The 27,570-nt window shown below is 32.8% G+C and overlaps 1 protein-coding gene across 3 annotated transcripts in view; it reads right to left on the bottom strand.

Annotated features, from left to right (window-relative positions):
* LOC124369803 (homeobox protein abdominal-A homolog) overlaps positions 1–27,570 on the bottom strand; it is an 83,413-nt gene that overhangs the window by 43,213 nt on the left and 12,630 nt on the right. For all 3 annotated transcript variants that reach the window (XM_046827911.1, XM_046827909.1, XM_046827910.1), the window contains exon 2: positions 23,199–23,231. In XM_046827911.1, the coding sequence (XP_046683867.1) occupies positions 23,199–23,231 (33 nt within the window). The remainder of the gene's footprint in view (positions 1–23,198; positions 23,232–27,570) is intronic.

Raw genomic sequence — 27,570 nt, 5'->3', positions numbered from 1 at the left:
GAGATTCATTAATGAATATTTTATACATGTAATGATAGTTTTGTTCTTGTAGAACTATTGTTCATTTACATTCCTTAGTCTTAAAGTATAACGGGTCGATAGTTTTATAATTAATTACCATGCTTAGAATCTATTATTTATTTAAAATATTATACCTTTTGAAGCAAGAAATACCGTAAGGTGTTCAAAAAACTATTTATAAAGAAAATACAGCGAGCAGAAATGATCGAGCTTTCACAAGGCGAGTGTCAACAAACACGAAGAGTAAAACAATAAACTGTATAACGACACATACTCTGCACAACAATGACACAATCTCGGAAAGCGCAGCTGTCCGACAGTGATCGGCAGGAGGAGGTGAACGATTTTGCGATGAAATAATTAAATTAAAAACGTATAAAGGAAAGTCGATCGTATTGAGAAATGAGAATGACGTAGCTATGTGGGAGAGGGCGCCGTGGAGGGGGTTTACGACCCGCAGGTGCACTTAAACCACATTTACGACTGGTCGTAAAACCTAACATTATTATGCCTTACACTCTTGAAAAAAGCCAGTGAACCATTGGAGCCATGTCTGAAGAACGGCTAATGGTATAATTGTAGACATTTTCATTTTAGAAAGTTGCGCGGAGAATGTTCAGGTGTACTCGCAATCTGTAATTATACGGTACTGAGCGACCATGGCTGTTCCAGTGTGCTCCAGATGGTGACTTCGATAAAACGTTTTGGAACAACTAATTTCTCACTCCATATTGTGTTTTTAATTTCGAATTTACAGCAATTAAAATGCTATACATAGGTGTTAAAATTAATATAGAAAAACTAATTGACTATCTTCAGATATAACCTAGAAGTCTCATAGTGTTTTTTTGTCCTCCTCATAAGTAAGATCTATTCCACAGTGTGAATTCTCACCGAGTTGATCTAAAGATTGTTTAATGTTAAATTAAAAAATTAAATTAAATTAAATATGAAGGAGCATTTCGGTACTAAAAATATGGTTTTTGACAGTATATACATATTTTTCACAGGTTTTTATAACAAGCGAAACTGCAATGGGAATTTTGTCATATTTTTGTATGTAAATATTTACATAACTCAAAATGTATCCTTCCTGAATTACCTTGGTGTATATAATATGGTTTTACTCAAAACCTAAAACCTTACTCCACCTGCAATATCAGGTGGCTATGAAAATAAATATAACAGCAGGTACATTTTCTTCTAGAAGACAGAGTTACTTTCACTAAAGAGTAAAATGTGTCCTAATAGGCTATCTCACATAAAAAATTATTATGAAACCAAATGTAGTGTTTAATTGTAAGCATTTTTTAATTATATTCAATTACTGTTCCAAAAACATCTGTGTTGTAAATTTTAAAGCCATCGTAAAAGGGTTAGGCTTATGATGAGAAATACCCACTTCAACAGCGTACTAAAAGTAGTTTGTTGATAATGTTATTTAAAAACATTATGCCAGGTTTCTTTCTTTTGTTGTGCTTACAACGAAGTCATTATAAAGACTGTAAATACTGATGACGGATGTCAATTTCATGACATAATTTATTTTAAACTCGAGGAGGGAAAATTTAAAGTCGGATTCTCCGTTTAACGGGGATTTATGCAACTGTGTATATATATATATATATATATATATATATATATATATATATATATATATATATATATTGTTTATTATAGTGGGTAAATTATTAAAGTGTAGTGCTGTCTCAATATTATTATTATATGATACGTGTATTAAGGTTGATCATTCGCTTAGGATAATGATTATTAATTTCCCAGCCAGATAACATCATAAAAACATAAAAAAAGCTTTTAACATTACATGAGTTATATGCACTTAAAGGAGGAAATTTAATCGGTTTTGTAATGAATTTGTTTAACTTACATTGCACATATGAATTATAGTTTCAGAAAAATGTCATGTTGTTAATGAATTATGAAATAATTAAGTGCCATTACTTATTCAGAGATTAGTAGGAACTAAATAAATTTATTGTAAATAATACTATTAACTACAGTTTCTTATGGTTACTGATTCCCCTAAACTACAAAACTAAACTAAAACTTTTACGGTTTGAAATACCAACCGAGTATTTTGTGGGTGACTCGTTCTCACGCACAGTCTTAGTAGCTCATGTGAGAATATTTCTCAAATAATTAAATTAGAAATTTATATATTTATTTTACACATTACACCTTAAACCTTAAACGTGAGTTTAAAAGGATTGATGGTTAATTAATCGTTTATTAATGTTATATAAAGTGCATAGTTAATGAGGAGATAACACTAAGCTTACTAGCATGATGAACGCTCCCAACTCATTAAACGGTATACATTTCAATCGTCAGAAAAATAACATCGTGTGAGAAAATTAAAACTTTCAGTAAATGGCGCACAATTTCATTGTGACACTATAATCCGCAGACTGCTGGTTTCACAATACAACTGTATTTACTCAAGGTATACAAGGTAACAACAGCTATAAAGGAGTGCAATAACAAACACTCAGAGATTGAACACGGCAGTTTCACTCGAACAAACCAACACTGGTCAAGCTCTTACCTAAACCTACTTAATAATTTTGTACCATAATAATTAGGAGGAAAGTCCACCTCGCTGCTGTAGTGTCTTTTCCACAGCCATCAATGAAGTAAGTGGTTCAAGTAAAGTTCGTTCCATATTTCTCTTACTGACTTCGAGCACGATGTTTGTGTCACGTATTTCGGAAGGATTTGGAAATTTTAGTATAATTACTTACATTAAAATATTTCTTTGCAGTAGAAATTTTATTTAGTTGACAATGCCACCCAACAGCATCAATTAAATTATCAGGCATTAGAATCATATTTAAAATATCATCGACATTTCCGAATAAGTATTTATTGTTATAATGTTATTACTTCAATAATTTCATTAAATATAAAGAAAACATACTGTAAAGTAAGTTAGTATTGTGTCAAAAGAAATACTATATTCGATTCATAATGTTTTATAGATTATAATGATTAAGAATTATAATTGCTTCAGGAAATTACGTAAACGTTTCGATAAGAATTAATAGAGTGTACAAAGAGAATGGATTGTTCGCTATTTCCTAATCATTCAAGGTTATACGGTCTCGCGACTCTGTGCAATCCATTAACAAAGTGTTTTGGTTGATCATCACTTTTAATCAGAGAGAAATATTAGGGTAATCTAAGTAAATTACTATTTTGCCATTGTTAGGAATGTCAAAAACTAGGTCGTAATGGATTTGAGGTTCCGTGGTAATTGCCTGCCTATTGATAAAAATTTACTATTTCAGAAGTACAATTTGTAATTGCACGTTTTAACTGCTTCCTCCTTAAGTAAGTGAAAATTGTATTGAATCACAAAATACGAAATCGAATCTGTTGCACTAGTTGGAGATTTTAATATTTTCAGCCACCTTCGTCCAGCCACTCACAATCCTAATCCATGGCTTACAAATACTGTCCCAACAAAGAATAACAGTGATTGCAGCAATAATTTATTATTACAATGACAAAGCCGTTGTCCCATCTCGTGTCGCCATTAAATCACAATTTAGTCAGCAGCAGTGTGGTTGGGGGGGCGACGGGGGTGGCGGCCCTAGGGTGAAATTAATGGCAGTTGAAAGCGACTCCACAGTCAAATTTATAACTAACAACCCCTCCCTCCCTCAGCCTTAAAGATGGGCGCTAGCGCGATTAAGATGAATGAAGCACTGCCGGATGTCATTTATTTCGAGGGCTGTAGAGAATTCCACACCATTCGACGCCCGATTGGCCTCTTTTTCTCATTAGTCGAGAGCCTAATGTTCCTCCCCAACTTTAATTAGGAATACTTTCTCACTTCCGGTTTTCAATTGTTTTTAAATTGAGTTTCATTGGACTGATGGGTGGGGAGTTTATAAATCAATATTTTCTGTGGACCCGTATGGGGTTTGTCAAAGGGTTGCATCGTGAAATGGCGTCAGTGATGTGTTGAATTCGTGATAGTTGTGACTAGAGATCATGTGCGGAGCATACAAATGTGGATAGACACTTAGAAAAATATTTTTATGGGTTACAATGAACATAACATTACTGCGCCCCTTATATCTGTGATTGTTATTTAAAACATTAAAACTGTTAAAATGTTTAAGTTACATCTTTGTAATTGCTATGGAAAAATATATTTATTGTATAAAATATTCGCTGGTGCACTCACTGAATCAAGTATTAGACAGTATTCAATATTGCCTCTTTTGGACATTTTAAAGTCAACATAAGATAAGAAAACAGAAGATTACAGGAGTTTTTAGGATCATGTAAAAACTGACAAATGAACAAGAAAATTCAGTGTTCGATTATTATTACATACAGACGAAAGGCAACTGATTATATTCATTGCAACATCTAACTGGTGTAAGACTAAAGGTATAATCTATATATACAACATGAAAATTTTTGTCCATAAAACGTATTCGATGTGCTTATTCTCATTAAAAAGATTCGGTTTCTTGAATCATAGTTCTTTACTTTAAATGAGACTGTCCTTAATTAATTTAGGTTTTACTGAGCTCCTTAGTCAATATAGGTTTGCATAAACAGAAGACATATGCAATGCTTATTTTAAGATTATTTTCGGTTTCATATATGTGTGTGTGTGTGTGTGTGTGTGTGTGTGTGTGTGTGTGTGTGTGTGTGTGTGTGTGTGTGTGTGTGTGTGTGTGTGTGTGTGTGTGTGTGTGTGTGAGTGTGTGTGTGTGAGTGTGAGTGTGTGTGTGAGTGTGTGTGTGTGTGTGTGTGTGTGTGTGTGTGTGTGTGTGTGTGTGTGTGTGTGTGTGTGTGTGTGTGTGTGTGTGTGTGTGTGTGTGTGTGTGTGTGTGTTTGTGTGTGTGTGTGTGTGTGTGTGTGTGTGTGTGTGTGTGTGTGTGTGTGTGTGTGTGTGTGTGTGTGTGTGTGTGTGTGTGTGTGTGTGTGTGTGTGTGTGTGTGTGTGTGTGTGTGTGTGTGTGTGTGTGTGTGTGTGTGTGTGTGTGTGTGTGTGTGTGTGTGTGTGTGTGTGTGTGTGTGTGTGTGTGTGTGTGTGTGTGTGTGTAATTGATAAATGATACGAGTTCATAGTTGTGATAATTAATTATATAAACTGCAAATAAAGTCATGTGGAATTTACATTTTGCTTTGTGGAATTTATGTTTAAAGTTTAAAATAAATCCCATAATACCTGAATAACTTAACCTGCAATCCAATTTAATATTAGCGATTTTCTAACGTAACTTATATAATTAATAGTGGGTTTTATGTTTCAAAGGTGAATTCCGCAAAAGAAACTAAAGGCTAACATTAAAACTTTGGAAATCATATGTGCAAGGAATTTTATTTTATGTGCCTTTTTTAAGTATAAGTTTAGAAATTGTTTTCTACAATCAACATTAACTCTAAATACAGTTCATCCGTATAAAAATAAATAGATCCAGCTAAACAAAACCCAGGCGAAGTTCAATGAGTGTTCACTTCCACGAAAACATGTCACAAACAGCGTTATGACAATATAGGAGTTGTTTTCGAAAATAAAATAATAAATAGAAGCATTTGTGACTAGAACAAACGACAATGGCGTGTTTTCAGAAAGACACTGCGAGCTCAGAAAGCCAGGGGATAAACTAGAACCGAGTCTCCGTGGCTCCAACGTGCAGAACAGTTACAGCGATGTCTGCTTTTTATTTTCCGGTGTGGGGGGGAGGGGTCGAGGGAGGTATGCGTACGGACTTGGGGGAAGTCGTCCCTGAGCCCCTGAGGGAAGGGTTGTCCCTCGCCCCCCCACTCGACATTGGAGCTGCAAAATAGAGCGATTTAGCTCGTGTACCACTGTCATCAGAAGAATAAACGGGCCGTCTCACAGCGCTATGTGCTCTAACTTAACTCCGGCGATGCTTGGGCCATTTCTGACTGCCGGCAAGGTCGGAATGGTTTAGTTTATCAAGGGGAGCAGGGGTCAAACTGTTGACGGTTTGGTCAGCTGTGATCATCATAAGTTGGTCCCGAATTTCGTCCAATGTTCAATATATCTGTCAAATAGAAGTAGCGTGAGTAAGATAAGGAAATAATTTTAACGCTACTTTTCTTACTTTTCGTTCACCTCAGAGTTACACACAAGTCTATCACACTTGGTTTCTCTACTTCGCTTCGGTCCATGAGTCAATAATACAAAATATATTAAAAAAGAAGATTATGTTTTATAATTTGCGAATAAAATTGTTTTACCTTTATCTTTGAAAATGTGTTATTAATATTTTTTTTTTTTTGCTTCGTGGTAACCGTATGAATATGTTAGTATTTAGCTATTTATTTCATCAAAATTTCAAACAAGTACACGCGTCATAGTTTGCAACCGAAGTTAAAATTTAAATGAATTTTTCAGTATTTGGCGAAATATGTTCTGTTTTGTTTTCTGGAACGTGTAAGTCCATAATTGAAGAGTAACTTTTAAGTTTTCTCTATCCCCACTGTATTTTATGTAAGTGAATAGTTTCCCTTATAGACCAAGAGACAATTCGCACTGTATAAGCTCACTTCCAAGAGTTCCTTTAAATCAATAGAGAAACTTCTCTAAAAAAAGAATCGACTGTCAGTTGCGCTAGCTTTAGCGAAGGTCAAAATCGGAAGGTATCAAAAGGGTTAAAAGATAATAAGATACATTATATATCAGATAATATTTTTTCAGCTTAATAAAATTGAAAGTAAACAAATAAATGTTAAATCAGAGTAGATAATTATCTATCTACAGATCCTTAAAATGACCCTTCATGTCTCTTCATCTAGTTATTTGTGTGTCTAACGATAAGTTTTTAGTGTATTAAGCTAAAAAATATATATTCTGTGAAAAAATCTATGGTTTCATATTTTTAACCCTTTCTAAAACCTGAAATTTCGACCAAAAACAAAACTGTAATGGCTGATGATTGCTGTCTTTCTAAGGAAATCATTCCCTCTATTTATTACAGCGAAAATTCGGCTGAATCCTTATAGAGTGCAAATTACATTTTGGCTCCAACGGCCGGTCATAAAAAATCGAAATGGGACTCATATCCAGCACATGAAGTATGACAGCTATCAATATGCTTGGTTAGAAAGTAAATGTGTTACACTCATTACGACAAATAAGAATCTGATTTCCTTTTGGCTTAAACCCGCGCCATAGCTGGTCTTGTTTTCAACCCCCAGTGATCAAGGATACCAATATTCCTGGATATCTGAACGAAAGTGGGAAACATTGAATGATTTATAGTAGGTATATCGATGACACAAGTTCAAATTTGCCAACATATTCACAAAAGCTAATATAAAATATTGTAGGTTGGTGATTACGGAACTAAATATATTATTAGGTGGTATTAAAAATAAATTATTTTTCTAAATATATAACTATAAAAATATAAAATTCGGTTTGTTCCCTTGCATAATAAACGAACCCTAATTAACATTTTGAATAAATGTTAAAATTGAAAATCCATAGATACAGACACAAAAACCTGCTCTTTAGTACAGTCTAGGACTATTTGAACAGTTCATTATTCTTGAATATTGTCATCTGTATATGAAACCATTGCACATTATGTGTGTACTACAGTTTCTGACAACGTAGACGTACGTTATCTATTACGGTTTTAATTTATTTTTTTAACTTTAAAACTAAAATTTACCGTGTTATAACGTTTGAATAAAACTTTATACAGCTTTAAAATAAAAGAAAAGTGATAACTATCGAACTATATTTTAAAAGTAAGATTTATTTTATAGAACATTTATGATACATGTAATAAACAATAAAATAGGTTAATACATGGATAATAATAAATTAATTTGATTTATAAACGTGATAAACAACTTGGATTTACCCTACAAGAACAATGTTTCTATTTGTAACTTTTACTTCACACTTTTACTCGTTACTTCAACCCCTTTGACGCCCTTAGTTTTAGAATAATGGAAGGGGTTATCACTTCAAGATATAATCATAAATATGAATAAAATATAACATTTTTCATATGGGGTTAACATCAAGATGGCCAAGAGCACAGCTCCTTATTTATGGAAGCAATTCAAATCAATTATGAAACTTTCATTTAGCAACGAGAGAGAAGAATAAAACAATGTCTTATTTCCACCAATAATTTTTCGAGCAACTGATAAAGGCTACCATTGATATATAAATTAATCACAAATATGGAAAACACAGAGACCAATCGATTACATAGTTGTGACCGTAAATTGACTCAGGTACAGAGATAACTCAATCTACTAGTAGAAACAATTTATATAACTAAATTGTTCATTTTAAATAGGGAATAAATTTCAGCTTGTGACACAGTCGAGCTTGTCGGTTCTGTATGCCAGCGTACAGGAAAGCCACATCCCTAAATAGATGTTAATGAATTTAAAATTATAAGCACTGTTATATGTTAACGACGCTGCCCTAAAATGAATACTTAATTAATGTACCCATCATTACTAATATAAGAGAACGATCGTGTTTATATACAGTTTTACTCGAATAATGTATTTCAACCGAATGGAATTAATGTATGGAATTCTCATTAAGAGATTTCTAATGCTCCTACAATCTGAATGGAGTCATATTCTATGTGAGATGTCCCTTTAAGGAGTAAGACAAATAGAAGACACTCTAACTTCTAATCGATGAGCGGTTAACACGGCTGTAAAATAATCCCGGTTTAAGAGCTCCATCCGGGAGATTTAGTAGAGACATTAAAACGCCTAAACGCGTGGGCGTTACGTGGCATTCTACGACTACACAAGCGTCCCCACCGGCCATGAATGTAGTCGCCGGGACGTGTAAGATTCAAATTTTCGTAAGCTATTGGATAACAATCTATGATTATTGAAGTATAATGAAGTCTTAATTTCATTAAATAATCATTTGGGTTAGATGGAATTGTTTACGAAGGTACAGACGATTCTTTATAACGATTTGTGTTTTTTGAAGTAATGAAAAGAAGTATAAATGTTAAATAAAAGCAACAGTATCAATACTACACTTTATACTGGATATTAAAATTGATGTACTATTTAAACTTGTAAATTACGAAATAATTCATAACAGCTAATAAAATGTAACTGATAGTTAAGGCAATATATTTTTGGTTGAGGATATATTTTTATAATAAATTCATAGCTTTTTAAGAAAACTGTGCTGAATACAGAAAACGTAGGACAAATTTTGTCTTAGCCTACTCTACGTAAAATTGCAGATATTTAAAGCAAGAAATTATAGAAAATTTGATAATCAAACCCAAATAAAATCGGGTGAATATAAAAATGTTACGTTTTTACCGTTTATAGGCTACATGGGTTATACATTCAGGTAGTGACACTTTTTTATTTATGACTTAAGACAATTTTTTTTAGTTCAATATTCGTTAAGAAAGTACATGTGTGTGATACAATTTTATAACTATATTGTTACTATACAGTTGTTTAATAAATAATTTAATTTATTCTAACCGAATTTGGCAAATAATTTATGTGCAGAAAAAAATAAACCAATAACATTTTTTATTTTAGTACTTCAGAGACTGAAAACAAGTATTAATGGAGGAGCCTAATATGCAGTTTAAGGAGTAAAATTGATAATCGATTTTATTTGGTTCAACATAATTTACGTTATAAAAACCGAACATTCCAGTCACTGGTCGAATGTCCCCTGGAAGTATCTCAGAATTAGTATAAATTTCAACATTAATTGCTTGTGAGCAGGTCACTGCTTTATGACCAATTGCACGTACACTTAGTTGTGTTGCAGCAGTAAAACAGCAAGTGAAATCAAGGAAGTGACTATTTCTCAGAGCCTTAGACTAGGCCAGTTCAGTACTCACACCGGTGTAATCTACTGCAGAATATCCATTCTTGTGGGAATGCAATAAATTTTATTTTGCGGGGAGGCAGGAAACAGGACTAACCTGACCTTTCAAGTGTGGTTTACTGATTCCGATCTATCGAACAAATTTCACCCGCACCGCAGACGGGTTCAGTTATAAAACGAAGCGTTCCCTGGCTCAGTGCACCGTCCAATACTCGCTACTCACTACAGTATACTCGCTCCTACAAAGCGTGAGATCGCTCAGTCCCACCGATTTTACGACTCCAGATTCCTGATCTCAATCCCCTGCTGACTGCTACGACCGGTCCGAGGTCGTAATTTACCCAACAGGTTCAAATCCGCCCGATTTTTAAATTGGCTCCATATAAGTGTCTCTCGAAATTAACAATCATTAAAATCTTTTCCGCAAGTAATTTCCTATTTATAATTTACCGCCTCAATGATTCAGGTCTTATAGCGTAATTTCGGCATCAGATTGGGTGTTCTAACCTCCACTTAATCCCCAGTACACCGATCGGAAGCGTATTATTTAAAGTAAAATCGAACCTACAACAGTTGCTTCTTAGACACGTAATTTATGCTAATTGCACGAGGGAAATAGTTATTTTAATTAAATGATAAATAAAGTATCATCAGTTAGGTAAAGAACTTTCCTTGAGTTTAAAAATAAAATACACTAGATGATATTTTTCAAAACAGCTACCAATGCCAAATATCGTATAGATACTGGAGCTGTGTCAGGAACTGTATTTACTATTATTACTTAGGATTTAAAAATCCTTTATTGATATTATAATACAAACATGTTCATTCTACCTATAAAAAGAAAGCGTAAGGATATAAATAATAAATGTTACTCAGACACTATAGTACGGAACAATGTAATGAAAACGTGTCACACGTTTTTAGAGCTTTACAGTTACAGAGTCAATGACGGGCACTTGAGTCTGCTCGTATGTATAACACTTACTGGACTTTGTATTACACAATCGTCTGGCGATTTGAGTGACTCCCTATATAGAGTGTGAATGTTTGAGTTACGAGGACAGATCGTGACAGTTACCACACGTGGGACACGAACTCTGGTAAACCTGTTTCCACTACACTTTACGACAAAAATGAATTACGATTAAAGTTTCAGCTTTAAAATGAGGGGTAAAAATGTTATCAACTTACAGAACGTTAACAGCAGTTATTTTTAAAAAGGTATAATTATTCCTTAAACGGCTTCACCCAACAAACGAGAATCACCTTGAACCTAAATATGGCATCTTCTTTTCGTGAATATTTTGTGACAAAGGGAACATGCACTTTAATAACAACATTCTTTTCCTGTACAGCTCGGGCTTAGTTAGCATGATGCGCTGTTCTGCTTGTGCGGCTAGCTATAACGATGCACGAGGTTTAAACTAGCTGCTGAGGCTATTTCAGGTCTTCAACTAAGGATCGGTGCATTGACATCGACACCCTTCTATTTAAAGAGATGCCAACGACATTTCCCAGAACTGAGAAAAAGAAAATGTATGCTTCCCCTCGGACTAAAAATAATTGGAATTAACTCGAAGTAGACGTAACACTGACGAGAAGTTACTCGGAGGGAAAGTTTACAGAAACCTTTGAGCCACGCCAACTATTCATTTTGCAGATCATAATAAGAAGAAACGTTGACTTAAAATTCAATTAATACCCCCTAAATTCGTTACATGCTCCATAAAGCAGTTTAAATAATTTTAATTGTATGCGCAACCGGAGGTATAAAAACAACAGAAGTTAAATGATAATAAAAATATTAACATTATTACATGAATAATAAAACACTTGTACTTACGTGGATTTCTTGATATGAAACCAAATAAAACTATGATTATCAACATAAACATTTTGACCATATCAAACAAAATTTTTACATCACTGGGCATAAAAAGAATGTACATAACATATTACATGCAAATGGGAATGAAAAATACTCAATGCAGGAGAGCCGTGCTTACTCTATGAAACAATAAAGTTTTGCGATATGCCAAAGTTATAGGGGTTTAAAACGGATTTCAGATTTACTAAATAATAACTTGGAATCAAAATAAATTCCAATATGAATGCCATAAAAGTTATTGTTTATAAGATAACAGAAAATCTTGTATTTTTCAGGAATCAACGAGACAAGCATCTAAACCATCATCAACTGGTGCTATAGAAATACGTTATCAGGAAGTGATTGAATGACGATTGTATACATCAAATCAAGTGGGTATATCCGTCAAGAAAAAAAACATAAAACACCAACTCCTATCTAACACCCAACAATCTCAAGCAAAGAAAATTAAGCTTCGTGAGAGAGTATAAAGACTGTAACTGATTGCGACACGAAAATTTACAACGAAAATGCCAAGCGATAGTCAAAGTGAATTTTTTGATGCAAAGAATATAAAAAATGAACGATACAGAGATGTGAATGATGCAAACACAGAAAGCCTTGGAAGCATACACAGATTTACCTGGCAACTGGAGCATCCCTTAAACGCAGCGTTAAACCAACAAAACGTTACTGATTTGGAAGTTATCGATTAGGATATTTACAACATTAAACAATACAACAGCAAGAGATTGTTAGGTGTCTATTTTCAGTGTCGTTAGAGAATAATACAGTTACACTCTAGAATGTGCGACCTTGAACTGTTGCCTCGTGAATTTGGCCAGGGGTACTAACAACCTTAAATACTTTAAGCACATGTTTTTGTTAACACGTTTTTGAGTTTTAATCCAAAAATATTTTCATGTTGTAATACTATGTTCCTTTCGATTTAAACCCAAGTTCTTTTTTACTTGAATGTTTTAAGACATCCGATCACAAGTGCTTACTTATCGGTCTAAAAAGTTATTATCGCAGTAAAATTGTTATTCCTTTATTTAGTACAGCTTTTTTTGTAGTATTTAGTAGTAGATTTGTTAAGCATTTCAAGTTGAATACAGCAGAACTGAGAATAAATCTGATCTCAACGTACTATCGTTAAGGCAGTGCAATCGAGTAGGGCTTTTAAAATATGTTTAAGTTAAATTCTCAGCTCTTTAAGATGACTTCTCTGAACACCAAAAAAGTAGAAAAACAACTTCTGATCATCCATGAGAATATATTAAAAAGTAAAGGAGGAAATTTAGGCATTTTTTTATCAGGCCCAAAGAAATAATGCTGAAGACAAAATTTGTGACCATTTATAAGCATGTACATGAGTTATGATTTAAAGAAGTGCTGTTTTTAATTATAAATAAATTTAATTTCACTAAAAAAACATATTTTCTTAAATCATATTTAATAACAAATTTATGATGCCCTTATGTTAAAAATGGATAAAATACACGTCATTCCCTAGATCTATAATTCATTTACTCACAGTTAAATTACGCATTTATATCTTCCGCTGTTTTTATTTGGGCCCTATTACAAAATGCAAATATTTCTTAGTTATAATGCCTGTAATTTTATAATTCGACTTGTTTGTAATTAAGAAAGTTCTACGAAAGAGCTAAGAATTTTACCAAATAAAATGTTTTCCGAAACCGATCGCACCGCCTTACCTTATTATACGCATATTTTTGGACGTAGACGCTATTATCATAAAGGTATTTATTTTGTTTAAATAATAATAGACACATTTATTTCAAGAACAATTGCCCGTAAATCCTGCACATTCACTAGCACACGCACTTTGATAATCAATTATACGAAACTAAGGTATTTGATTAATCTTATACTGACTCGCCATCAGTGAACGTATTTTTGAATCAACAAAAACATATGTTCGGTGTGGACAGCGTCGGTAACGAAACCCGATATTGATGGGGACAGCCGCAAAGAATCGAAAAGTGGTTATTAACGGTTACGTCGGCCATCTTGAACTGTCCAGTCTCGAGAAACCAGTTCCGCCTCAAAGCCGCCGCCGTATGCAAATGCACTGAAGAATTTATTAAACTGATTGCCCCTTTGGGCGCTGAAAATGATTTATATTTTAGTGAGTGCTTACAATGGTGAATACCACACCCAACTGTAACTCACCCCACCCTGGGAATGCCAGAGGCACCTGTGCGTCACCTATATCCATCCAAACTGTTGGAAGGAATTTAATTTTTAAATACTTTACTTGAATACTTAAACTTTAGTGTGTCATATTCATATACATATACTATTTATACATATATGCAATACATATTTCATAAGGAGTATAAACAATAATTTAAAACAATATCAGTTATAGTTGTCTCTTAATGACAAAACAATTCTAATAAAGCTGATTCAATGAAACGGTCAAATAACCAAAATATGTCTCCACAACAATTATAAATTATAGTTATGAATAAAATTAAATTCGTATAGAGGTCGTTATTTGTATTATTATTAGAGAACGAAAACGCTAACAAAACTACAGTCCTAACATCTTTGTGACTGATTTCCCAACTCTCACGGGTCATTACTTACAAAACAAGGAGCATTTCGTTGCGTGAAACACTTACATAACAAAATCTATTATTGCATTGTCAATTTAAAATTGATTTGGGATACATAAAAAGGGCAGCCAAATGATGCCAGCCACCAAGTGTTAACTACGACATAGCTGACAGGTCAGAGTTGGTCGCGTGGCCTAAATTGACCGTAAATCAAAGAAAGGGCCATCCTAGTTTATAACGCAAAAAGTACACAAAACACTTGCTTTATGGGCCATTAAGAGGTTATAATTGTTTTAATGACTCCTTCGTGTGCTACCACTTTTATTACTGTCCAAAAACGTAATGGCCACTTCTACCATTCGTTTATGGGCTGTGGAGTGGAAATTGAGATATACACATACATATTCGACCATTAGGATACTGATTGGTTTTTATTTTATGTGAGTACTTTTTCTTGAATTAAAAGGGAGATTTGGTTTAAAAAACAGAATTGTAACGATATTACTTAGTTCAAAAGTTATTCTTTTTCTCATTTAATTTTGTCAGCAGACCATTTCTTTAAGCCTTTCATTTGGACTTACATGAATAATTTTCATAATAAATTAAAGAATAGTTTCCAGATTTTAAAGTGCACCATATTCCGTACATTCAACTAAGCTTTAAACTAAACAACGTAATTATGCTAATTTTATTTTACCCAGTGTATGATTATAAAACCATCATAGTTAAAAAAATTAGTATCTGCGTAATTTCTAATAATACAACAATTGAAATTTCCACGACTTCCTTTTAACTACAGTTAACTTATCTTAAGTTTTTAACCTTTCAGTTTTTAAAATAAAACAAAAATGGGGCAGAACACATTAGGGAGCTGCTATTTTAAGACGTTTTTTGAAAATTTGTTTAAAAAGTTGCTCTGCATATGTCTTTTTATATTACTTATCAATATTTAATATAACTGTCGTCTAAGGTAAAAATATATATTTACAGTTATAAATTTGTTCAATTACTAAAAATTTATACATATTGTCAAGTATTACTAGGCTATTGGGCAGACCAGCAATTTCGGAAAAATATTATGTCATTAAAATTAATGAACAGGTGATATTCCCTTGTAGTGGGAGTACCTTTTTTACTAGGGAGACAAATAGTTAGTAAAATTGATAACAAAAATTTGTCGGCACTTGTTACGTCCGGTCGAGCACTGGACGTCCAATTTGTCCAGCATTAGTGAAACAAAGCCTTACATTACATTTCGGAACAGAATCTCTGGAGTGTAACTAATGGGGCTTGTCACGGAGTTTACTGCAGCCAACCATGCGACTGGCGCGGGCGACAGACTCCGGCCCGGCCCGCCCTCCTTCCCCCGACCCCGTCAGCTCTTACATGCTAGCTCACTTTAATACCAGCTTTATGTGCCCAAAATTGCTTAATCGTAAGTCTACCTGGCATAATTGAGTGTAAATACGCTGTTTTCCCGGAGTCCGATCTATTCGTGTTTATTGTATACATCATGATGGATGTTCCGGACGAACAATAAATGACTGGCTCTAGAGTTTGAACAGAGCAAGAATTGGTTACAAATCTGATAGTTTAATGAATCTGAAGATCTAGTCCGGAAATTTTTATCAAATTACTTCAAACTAGGCTCAAATAATAATTTGTTAACGTGCGTAAATATATTTCCCGAACCGGGGTTCGTACCCGGATCCCTGGAGTGAAAATCTAAGGCGTTAACTACTCAGGAAAGCATACAAGGACGGCAAAATATTATCGAATTGAAGGCTTGATTCCAGTTATTTACAAAACTCACGTGCTCTAGCCTGGGTTAATCAAGTTGGAGTGTAGTGTTGCCGGTAAGCAGTTGGGTATCTCATATTTATCATCCATAGTTGATAAACAATTTTAAACCTATTCTCCCGTTGGGGTTTCATTACAACGGAAAAATATAATTATGAACAATGAAATATCTGTAAGCAATATGCCATATACTAATAAGTAGCAAAATTACTTTAATTTTCCTTGTTGTGTTATATTTACACACTATTATAACTTTAATCCTTGACTTTGGACATGTTAAAAACGTGAAAAAATCAAATTACATTAAAAATTTATTAATGAAAAGATTTGAAATATTGAACAAGCATATCTGACTGGAGAGCAAAATAAACATCTCAAATTCCACAATGTGACTGTTTTCTGGAAATGATAATAAGAATTAATAATGTATGATTGTCAGTGTGATGAACAGCTGTAATACGTGCAATAGATACGTATTTCAGTGAGATAAATGTCAAAACTTTTCAGGCACTGAATCATAATAAAATTTTGATAACATGAAAATTTTATAACATTATATCACCCGACAATTAAACTAAAACAATCATATTCGAGGTAACATTATTTACCGTAATATTTGAATGTAATTAAAACTATCGGCATTCCCTTTTTAATCTACATTTATTTTTAGCTTTTAGAAAAAATTAGATATTTTTTATCTAGTTTAGATTTTAAGTCATTATTTTCGCTTGTCCGTAACCTATATTAACGGCATAAGAAAGAGAGATAGTAAAGTTATACGTCTTCCTTGTTTTTACGATTGAAAATTTCAATACATACTCGTGTAAAGTCCCACGTTCAGTTGATTTCTCTTGAATCGAATATAGCTTTAAATGTCACAAGAGCCAATATATTATCTAGCCTCGGGCTAAAGTGTCATTTTTTTTGTTAAATGGAAAGACCCCCACCAATAAACAAGCACAACGAGGGTTTGCGGGAAATAGGCAGTGAGTAAGCTACTAGTTTCAATGGCAGTCGTAAACTGAATCATTGCTGTACACAAGATTCTCTCAGAAAATCATAATCAAAGGAAGATTTTCGTGTAAATATAATAACTTTAATTCGATAAAGCTTCTGCTTTTTTAAATGAAAAGTAATAATTATAAACAAACTATTTCCGATTATTAAGGCAAAAATAAACAGAAAATTTTTAAAATGGAAATTGTTTTAACAGGGATGAAGTTTCTTATAACATTTAAATAGATTTAAATGTATCACTTACAGTATACATAATTTGTAACAAATGTTTTTCTACACTGTTTACTGGATAATCAGATTGTTGTTATACATAAAATAATAACAGTTATTTTTTACAGGTAATTTTTCAATAGAATTAAAAATTATAAATAGACTTAAAACATAGCTTCCGGGATGCAAAATTCCATTTTGTCTACAGATTTCTAATAAAAGTACACATAAAATAATAACAGTTATAACAATACCAGTTGTGCCAAAAAATCAAATTTTTTCAATAGAATTAAAAATTATAAATAGACTTAAAACATAGCTTCCGGGATGCAAAATTCCATTTTGTCTACAGATTTCTAATAATGAATTATTTCAAAAATCTACTAAATCAGTAAACCAACTAGTTTAATTTTCCATCTGCTACATAAAACTCATACAATAGTTAATTAGTTACCTTTTAAACTTTTTAAAAATGGTGTTAGAAAAAATTATATTACATTAAACCCACGTGAAATTTACCCGGTAAAATGCTATATTTCCTACTAAGGTATTATATTAATTCTGTTGTTAAATAAAGGTAGTTTGTTTTATTTGCTTATATATAACTACTTTGCTTTCTAAAATTCATAACTGTAATAATAATGATGTTTATTACACTACCAACTATTCAACACTGGACAACGCTTTCACACACTGATACAACAGGCAAGCCGTTTTCTATGCCACTGATGAAAATGTCTATTTAATTGTTATTACAAATCTATATTTGTTTTAAAATAATTGTAAGTGTTTAAAAAATGTATATTATTGTACTTATTTAAAGTATAAAAGGAATACATGGAAAAAGTTAGAAACAAATCAGTACAAAACCTATTACATCGTACGATAAAATGTATGATGGGAATATTTATTTAAAACAGAAGTAGTGGTATACATTTTATGAATAGGCTAGTGTTAACAATGCTTATGCAAATATAAATTCCGTTAATAGTTTTAATAAATCAGTTCCCTTAGTGGTGGCAGTTTGTATTACATAATACCTTATTTCATTTATGCTGTAACATCCTGCGAAATTGCTAACATACTCAAGATGAGATAAGAAAAGAGTAAATCCCAAAGGTTGGGACAAAACCTCGGTCCGGGTTTGGAACCCTTACAAAAATGTCCTTCGGGCTTTGTTTTAACTTATCTCTTAATAAATCAGTAAATTCAGTTAGAACTCCAAATCTAAGAGCACTGAATCATAGAATGGAATGGGATGTTCGAACACCGAGAAGCGGGACAGGAGCTACAAGGGAGGAGAAAGAAAGAGACAGCGAGGGAGAGAGAGAGAGAGAGAGAGAGAAAGAGAGAGAGAGAGAACGAGAGAGAGGAGCAATTTATCCCAAGGCCCTCCAGCCTTTTTATTTTATCAACAAACCATTGGCCCGCATACAAAGAGGCCATTTGGTTGCTATAGTAACGACTCGGCGGCCATTTTGCTCCTCCGACACCCAATTAACAGTAGTCCACTGTACCCAATGTGACCATAATGTAGTCTGATACCATTCAACCCTAGCTATCGACTGTTTCCGAGATCTCTTAAGTAGAAATGTTAACATAAATTGTCTGCTAAAGACCTAGGGACCCTTTAGTCATCCGATGCTCTTGTCTTCGTAGGTCTTAGTAGTCTACACATAAGTTTAAGTGGCAACTGAATTACTGTTGATGTGGGCATTTAAAACATAAATGAGCTCTCAACACAATTCAATATGTCATGCACTACCAGGTAATTGTAAAAAAAATAAACCGTATTATTGTATTTTAAAAATAAGTTAGTGCCACCAGAACTGAAAATTAATTTCTAGTTTAAAAACGATTATGTATCAAAATTACAAATAATAACTTCTAGCAATAGCAATAAAATATTAAACTACAGAACTGTGACTCTCATCGCTTTCTTATGAATTAATAGGTAAATGTTCGTTTAGTGTCATACGAACCATTCGAACACAAAACAATTACACGCAATATTTGAATAAAACTTCATTTGGAGTGCTAGTGAAAACCAAAATTAGATTGACGCATCAAATCTCCTACCTTAAGCTGCAGTAAGACGGCAGACTTTACCGGAGGTCACTGTTTCGTCGCCCAACACCTGCCAGGCTCGCCAAACATAATAATAGGCCGTTTTGTTTTCGGACGTGACAAATTTATTGCTAAAACCCTTTAGCAAAACACGACTTTCACCCCTTTTGTTATTGCTAAAAAGCGCCTTTTTAACCCTGCGCCTGGCACCTTCATTCAAACTTTCTCTCGGCCTCTGAAAAAACTGCCAGTCTGTAGGAACTGAAACAGATGCAGACCGCACTGATGTGTTAAATAAGCAACACGAATCTTTGGAATAGTTATTATTGTTATAATTAAAGGTGTAAATCAGTACACAAATTTGATATTCCTTAACATACAGTGTAGTGTGAGTTAATTATGATTGTTCTAATTACATTTTGTAACTTAACGGTGTGATTATAATAAAATAGTATCATCTCATGAGACAATGACTTTCGGCCTTTAAAAAAAGAATCCCCTGTTCATTGACCTGTATAAGTGTATTCCGACAATGTTCGTGTTCCCCGTTACAGCCCAGTTCACATGATGCAGAAATGCAATGTGGTGATTGAGCCGTGGAAATTCTGTCAATTGCAATAAATCGATTATTGCCGTTGACGTAAGACTGTGTTTTAGATATTAACAATTATTTATGCTCTATTTTAGCGTAAAGTGGTGATGTTATTCCTGACAATGCCAGCTTGAATTTATGGGGAAGAAATTACAATGTAACGTAACATCAGCGGAAATAATTACTAGTTTATGCCTAAGTAGAGTTTCCGTAATAAATTTCTTAGTTGTACATTCTAGTGCCGTTTGAAACCCTTTCATAAGATTTGGATCGTGGAATTCGATGGTAATTTTTAATATTTTCGCTCCATATTATTCCAACATATAGGAGAGAGATAAAGAGAGAGAGAGAGAGAAGTGGAGGCGAGCCCGACCAACCAAAGTGTAAGTATATTAAACAGCGCCTCGCTTGATCACGGCGGTGTCGGTGGCGGTGCGGTGTAGTGGAGGCAGTATGCGCGGCGCTATTTCCAGCTGCGGCGTTGCCAAGTCGTGCCGACAAGCGGCGTCATTGCTCCGCTCGTAGTCGCTTACCCCCCCTCTCGTCCCACCACCACGCTTATGGCTCACAAACAGTCAATATAGCCAACTTCCACACATTCTACCGTATCTTATAAGCCTATACACTGTTTGATTTCTTTACGAGAGTTCTCGATTTTGTCCGAAACGGTGGAATTTATGTGGAATACGGTACGTTACAAGTAAGTAATTAGTAATGGAGAACACCGAACAATGTCCAGTTAGCTTCCTCTACACTACTTTACCTCCTGCTCCTCCTTAATTGTTCCTCCTCAACTGTTTTGTATTAGAGATTACACAAATGCATTCTACCTCCACAATTCCGGAAACAGTGCAATGTACTAAAACATCGTTAATTGAACACTATTAAAAATCTAGAACTGCAATAATGCAACAGAAATTAATCCAACACAAATGTTTTAATTGAAATGTAATAATGATTTACAAATTATAAAAAACGAGTACCAATCCATCTCTAAAATTTCTCTATTTTGCCTTAACATAGTCATATAGCCTGCTGGACTCCCCAAAGTTGTTGTAAGTTATTTAAATATATAATTTAAACAAACTATTTATATAGATCTATTATCTATTCTACCCTTAGAGATGAGTGTATTGGCGAACCAAATCTAACCCGCTCCTCTCTCCCCCTTTAGCACGTCTACAAAATAGTTTTTCCTATCCCCCGACACCGTAATGGGCTTTCTAGACAGAGTCCAAGCTAAAATAGTCCGAAAAACAGAAACGAATAAAATGAATCAACAAACAACGACAGTTGTATCATCTGTTTACTTATACATCTTGAATTTTCTCATTAAGTTTATAGACTTCCAATATGAAACCATTTTAAATATGTTTTATGTCTTCAAACTTCACCGGATTTATTTGAATACTTTTAGTAAAAATATTATCAAACAAAAATATTAAATATTTAAGTGTTGTCAATATTGTTGAGCAAGCAAACCTGTTATTAGCATATGAAGTATTTAACCCATTGTTCGCATTGAATATACAAGGCGGCCTTACTAAAAAGTATTAAAAATTAAGTTCTAGTAAAATAGCAATTTTACTTGAGTGTCCGAAAAAGCTGGCCTTTTAAGCTAGAAATTGACATTTCAAGATAGGCTACACTTAAACAAGTGCTTAATAATTTTATTTTGATAAAAGTTCATTCAAACACATGATTACTCAATATGAAACATGTTTAAGAAATAAATAAGAAATATTCTAAAAAGTCTGATTAAGACACACTACAGTTTTATCTGTACTTTTGTTATTTAAAAGTGGATATACTTTGCATTACTCATATCCCTCTAGATAAGAAGGATTTCATAAAAAGATTTAGTGTTTTCGAAACTATAGCAAACGATGATTCTGCCCATTAATAGACCATTGGTTGGCTTTTTAATGGGACTGTATATGTAAAAAATTATATTTGAGGATAATGTTTAAGCTTCTTTGACAATATATCATGAGAGCATCTCTCCATTAAAAACTAAAATATGTACGGTCTTTTCGTCTTAGTTAGCTACACGTTTACTCAATCATAAATCTAATAGCTAAATTAATTTCTGGAAATCACAGATAACACCGGATGGAGTAATAAAGCGATTCTGATATTGAGTAGCGAGGAGTCAAAGCGATGTTGCGGATGTGTTAATGGTCCACTTCTAAATAAATTGGAAAGAGATGATTTCAATCATACATAATTTTAAATCGGATTGTAGTGGTTTGTAAAGCCAGTTAATTTCATTTGACGAACCTGTAGAAAGCTACATGTGTTTCAACAACGCATTCCGACGAATAATTAGAGTAGTATGATAACTATCCAATTAGCCCACTTAAATAATTATCCGACAATGCAGTGTTCCTATTGTTTTTGTATTGTACGATCCATTGTTTGTGGCGCTGTTTTGCATACCGTCGGGCCAGTGAATCGTAATTAGTCAGTTGTGAGTGTTATGTTGGTTTCACTATTCGATCTTTCTTCAGCCGTGTTTATGCGCGGGAGTTAACCTCAATTTATATGAATTGCCCGATTGTCCGTGATCATTCTAGTAAACCTCGTTCCGTCTACGTTCGAAAAAGAGAAAAAGGGATACGATACTAAACGACTTGAACATGTGGCAAGATATGTATTATTAACATTGTATATTGTATGGTGTTTGCTGACAATTCAAAGTGTGATCATATATTTACGATGCAACACATTATCTGAGTACTATCCTGAAATGTTTTGCAACAGTAACATCTATGTAATAATTTGAAAATCTATTTAAACTAAATAAAATAAGTCGCAATTTAATACTTTCTGCATTTTACCGTAAGCTCTCAAAAAGAGTCTAGAATTGTTTGATTTGTTCTATCCACCCAACAAAATTACTAATAAAATATAAGCTCTAACAGTATTCTAGTTAAAAAATAAATTTACTAATAATAACGGAAATTGCTTTATATTTAAAGTGTATCCATTAAGTACCCTTGGTTACATAAATTAACTGCTTTAGTTTTCTTATGAAGTGCACTAAGAAGTCGTTGTTTAAATAATAATTTTAACTGATAGCCTGTATTGGAAGTATTTTTAATTGACTATTTTTACTATTTTATTGCAAATAATTAAAACACTAAATAATAAAACTACTTACCACAAACGACGCGGTCGAATGGGCTCATCCAGTCTGTAAAATAACACACAGATTTTAATACGGTAGTTAAATTTTTAATAATAAGCTTTAATTAAAATAAATGAAATATAAAAACAAATAATATGCTTGATTAAGTTACGTCATTTGATGGAATTGCATGCAAATTAATTTAACTGACCACTTATAACTTAATTTTCTACAAAATAATTAAGAACTATTAATTTAAACATTATAGTTGATTAATAGTCATGTTATTAACTTAAAAAATAATCAGATGTTTACTGTATCCACTCTATTAACTACTTGAACTACTTAAAATACTGAATATTACATAGCTTCGTGCAACACAATTCATGCAAGTTTTACTAACAAGTAAAAATTCACTGCAAAGCGGTTCAGGTAATAAAACATAAAAATGAGAAAATCACATTAAGTGTGATAAAAATATACCTAAACTTTTAAAAGAAAATACAAGATCATTTATATCATACAAAATATTTAAACGCTTTAATAACTGGTTCGATACAGCAAATGCATAACTTGCAGATACAGGTTCTCTGTGGGCTATGATGGGATGTATATTTGAAATGTTATTAATGTAAATTTCAATGATCAACACAACAGTTAGTTTGTCATGGAACGCTAACCATCAATGTAAACTCAGTAAGAATTGAACTTTATTTATTTATTGAGTATTGCGTTGTCAGCTGTAACATGTTTATTGAACTTCTTTTACAAGTTTGTTTTTAAAAAGGCCCACATTTATATGATTCTCTAAGGCCATAGTATTTTATACAACTCTTGAAAGACATATCACAGTGGTTAAAACAAATGAAACGCATTAGTAGCTTTAAGATTTGAAATACTTTAAACGGTAATACTGTATGCGTAAGTTAAAGCTAGCTAAGGCACAAATCATCGGGTGCCAGTGTGACAATAGTGTCATGAATGTCAGCTACTATCAGCCCTGACAGCTAGAAAGCAACGTTCTTATCAGTCGCCAATGTCAAAGTTACCGGCTGCATGAGCTTCTATTTTGATTCTTTCCTTAAGTCATTGTCACTTACACAAAATATTCAACAGTTTTATTTTTTCATTGCTGAAATTAAACCGTTCTTACTTGGTGATAAAATATGTTACAATTTGATTTCATTCTGTTTGTTAACCAAGTTTTCGCGTTAAGCTCGAAACACCTATCCCAGTCTCAAACGTACTGTCATCCAAACAAGTATATGGCTTAAACCACAATTAATTTCCACAACTTGTTTGCTTGCGCCCCACAAACTGTATATTTATTTAAACGCATATCACATCATTTAGATTTTATGTGCATTAAAATATTTAAACTAGTTTTATGATGAGCTATGGTAGAGATCTAATTAATATTATCACAAATTACCATTCGTATTGAATGAGTGTATAATTACCCTTCCATTGTTTTATAAAATTCTATACGCGTATAAACAAACTCCTTTTATTATAGCTCATGCGATGCTATTCCTATTTAACTGTATTTGCCTTATTCCACGTCTCACCAAGCATACCAAACAAAATTGCAGAAACCCAAAAGGATTAAAAGGTTACAATTGAAATAAAGTTCTACCGTCCATTAATACACAATATAGAATATTTGTGTAATTATTATATAGTTGATAATAGACAAAAGGAATATGAAAATTCTGTTCTACATTATATAACATTGGTTGAATTTGGTTTTGGTTATCAAAGCTATTAGCATTTGATAGGTGTCTTGTTACTTTATTATTTTAGAAAGGCCGCTTTCTGGGAAAAGATTGGATTTAGGATTTCAAGAATTTTTTTATGATCCTCTAATATAATCATTCAATAAAAAGATAAATATATTGTAAAGCATTTACAATAAACCGTATTATCTCTTTAAATTAACATTCTTTATACTCAATTATTGATAAGGTCTTTCTTGAATTCATCTCCAATATTAAAAGGTATCATTATCGTATAGTAACCGGTTGTTGAAATATTTGTTTTGATAAAGTGGGTTACAAAACAACTGCTTAATTTATAATCCGTACTTGTCCAAAACAATGAGTAAATATAGTCTTGTGAAGTTATACTTGTTTGTTTACTCTTGGGTTATTATATTGCAGGGAACTATCCGAAGTGTTGAAAAATAGTGAATAAATCATCTCTAAGAAAGAAAAACAAACCTCGGGATGTGTTGTCATTCATTACACGTTTACGTCGCTGTCTAGTTAGAAATGACTTGTTCATCGGTAATTAAAACTTTATTGTGATTTTTGTACCTAGGCGTTGGAGTTTTAATATCTGCGTAATAAATCGTTGTATAGTGCAATTGTTGCTGAACTTATGATCACATTTAATATTCTATTACTACTTACTTTTAAATCCACTGCAACTACACGGAAATTTGGTCGATTAACAGTTGGACAAAGTCTGCAATAGGTCAAATTTCCTTCAGTATCTAAAATAAAAAGAATACTCGAATACGTTCGCTTGTCCAACATTTTAAGGTATATTTCTTTTTTGACAGACAGGCTATGTATATTAGCAGTACAGGTAAATATTGGCAAACAGTCAATCGTATACTTCTATTCTATACCAAAATTAAGATATGTACATACTGTTTATACTTATAAAAGTTAAACCTTTTGCTGTAGGTGCCACGAATGTATAAAATATCTACAGAAAACCATATTTTATTTTGCTTTTACTTTTACAAGGTAGCTAACATTATTTCAAATCATTCTCTGACAATGGTTACAGCAATTCGCGTTTTATTAAATAGTTCAATGATAACTTGTACCTGGCTCATATTATAACTGTTCCTATCGACATTTGTGTTGTGAAAACCGTATATTTATTCACTCTTGAATAGGTGTAAGTTTATAAGTCAATGATCAGTTGCCAAACGCAGAGCGGTGAAAGTGAAACCAGTTTAGTTAATAGCACTTATGTCACTTCCAAATAAATGGGCCTGACCAAAGTTTCATCAGTAATAAAGTGAATACCGGATGTTAGCGACATATAACGTTCATGTTTGACATCTTTCCTCAGGCCTTATCATGTCTAGACCAACGCCACGGTATATTTAAACCCAGTGATTTGAAACTACATAAGTGAATTACTCACATATACTTATTGGGATAACTACTGTAGTGTTGTTGGTTGTCTATCTGGTCACCGAATATGAATTCCTGCAGAATCATTACATGAATGGATTTTGTTCTCACAGATTTACACTTTTAACGAATGTATTATGATTCTGTATAGCTGAAATCGGTCATATGGATAGGATAGTAAATAATATTCCACTGAATAATCCAAGAATGACAGAAAAGTCTGTATTATTAGCTTTATACAAAAATATATACATGAAAACTACACTACATATACACGCTGCATTGTGTTTATTTATTTCAACGGCAAACAAAAATTTTATACGAAAGCAGAAAAAATAAATATGGAAAAGATATAGCCCACTATGGTTTTTTTATAAGCTAACAGGGCAGAGAGTAAATAGTAATATACAGTAAGGAGGCATGACTAGCAAACAACAAAGGGAACAACTCTAACGAGACTGAAAAGTGTTGTTTCGAATAAAACTATTTAATCTTCGAGGGATAAAAATCCGTAAAAGTAAAAATCTGACAAAGACAATAAACAAGTAACGTTAGTCAATGCAATTAATTATCATAACGGCTTACGACAAGAATTATTGCATAATAAAATTTAGTGTATTGTTTATGAAGCTATTTCAATTAGTCTTATCAACAGAAGTGTCTAAAGGTCACTTCGTGATTTATCGTTCTTGTTTTTCAAGAATTTACACGGAAAATAGTCACTAATTAGGTCCATGCACTCAACAACTGATTGGTGATGGACCAATAAACATCTCTCAAAATATGATTTACGTCTGGGCCATTGAATTCACGTTACGTTAATTCGTACAGAGAAAACAACAAAGCTTACATTTTATATCTTTTAGCCAATGGAAGCGATAAAATGTATTAACGTGACTAGTCGTCGTATATACAAAATATTCAAGCTGATTTTGTGATTAGAGTGGTGAAATTGTCGTAATATAGCAGTATTATAAAGTATTACAAAAATATATATCTCGTATACGAAATAACATAAATTATAGTTATTACTTAAATGAAACTGTGAGCTTAAAAACTTTAATACAATATTCGGCATAAAATTTAATTATTTTTTATGCAATTAAAAATAAATCTATTCTTGCCACAATTGATTTTCATCCACTAGAGATGAAGTATATAAAGACAATAATGTATAAGGAATAATACATAATACATAAAGAAATTAAATACTCATGTACTCTTATGTATAATGTATACATAAAAATAATGTG

This window comes from Homalodisca vitripennis, chromosome X (assembly GCF_021130785.1).
Source record: "Homalodisca vitripennis isolate AUS2020 chromosome X, UT_GWSS_2.1, whole genome shotgun sequence".
Taxonomy (NCBI): Eukaryota; Metazoa; Arthropoda; class Insecta; order Hemiptera; family Cicadellidae; genus Homalodisca; species Homalodisca vitripennis.
Note: the sequence above shows the minus strand (reverse complement) of the source record. Positions and strands in the feature narration are given on the sequence as shown.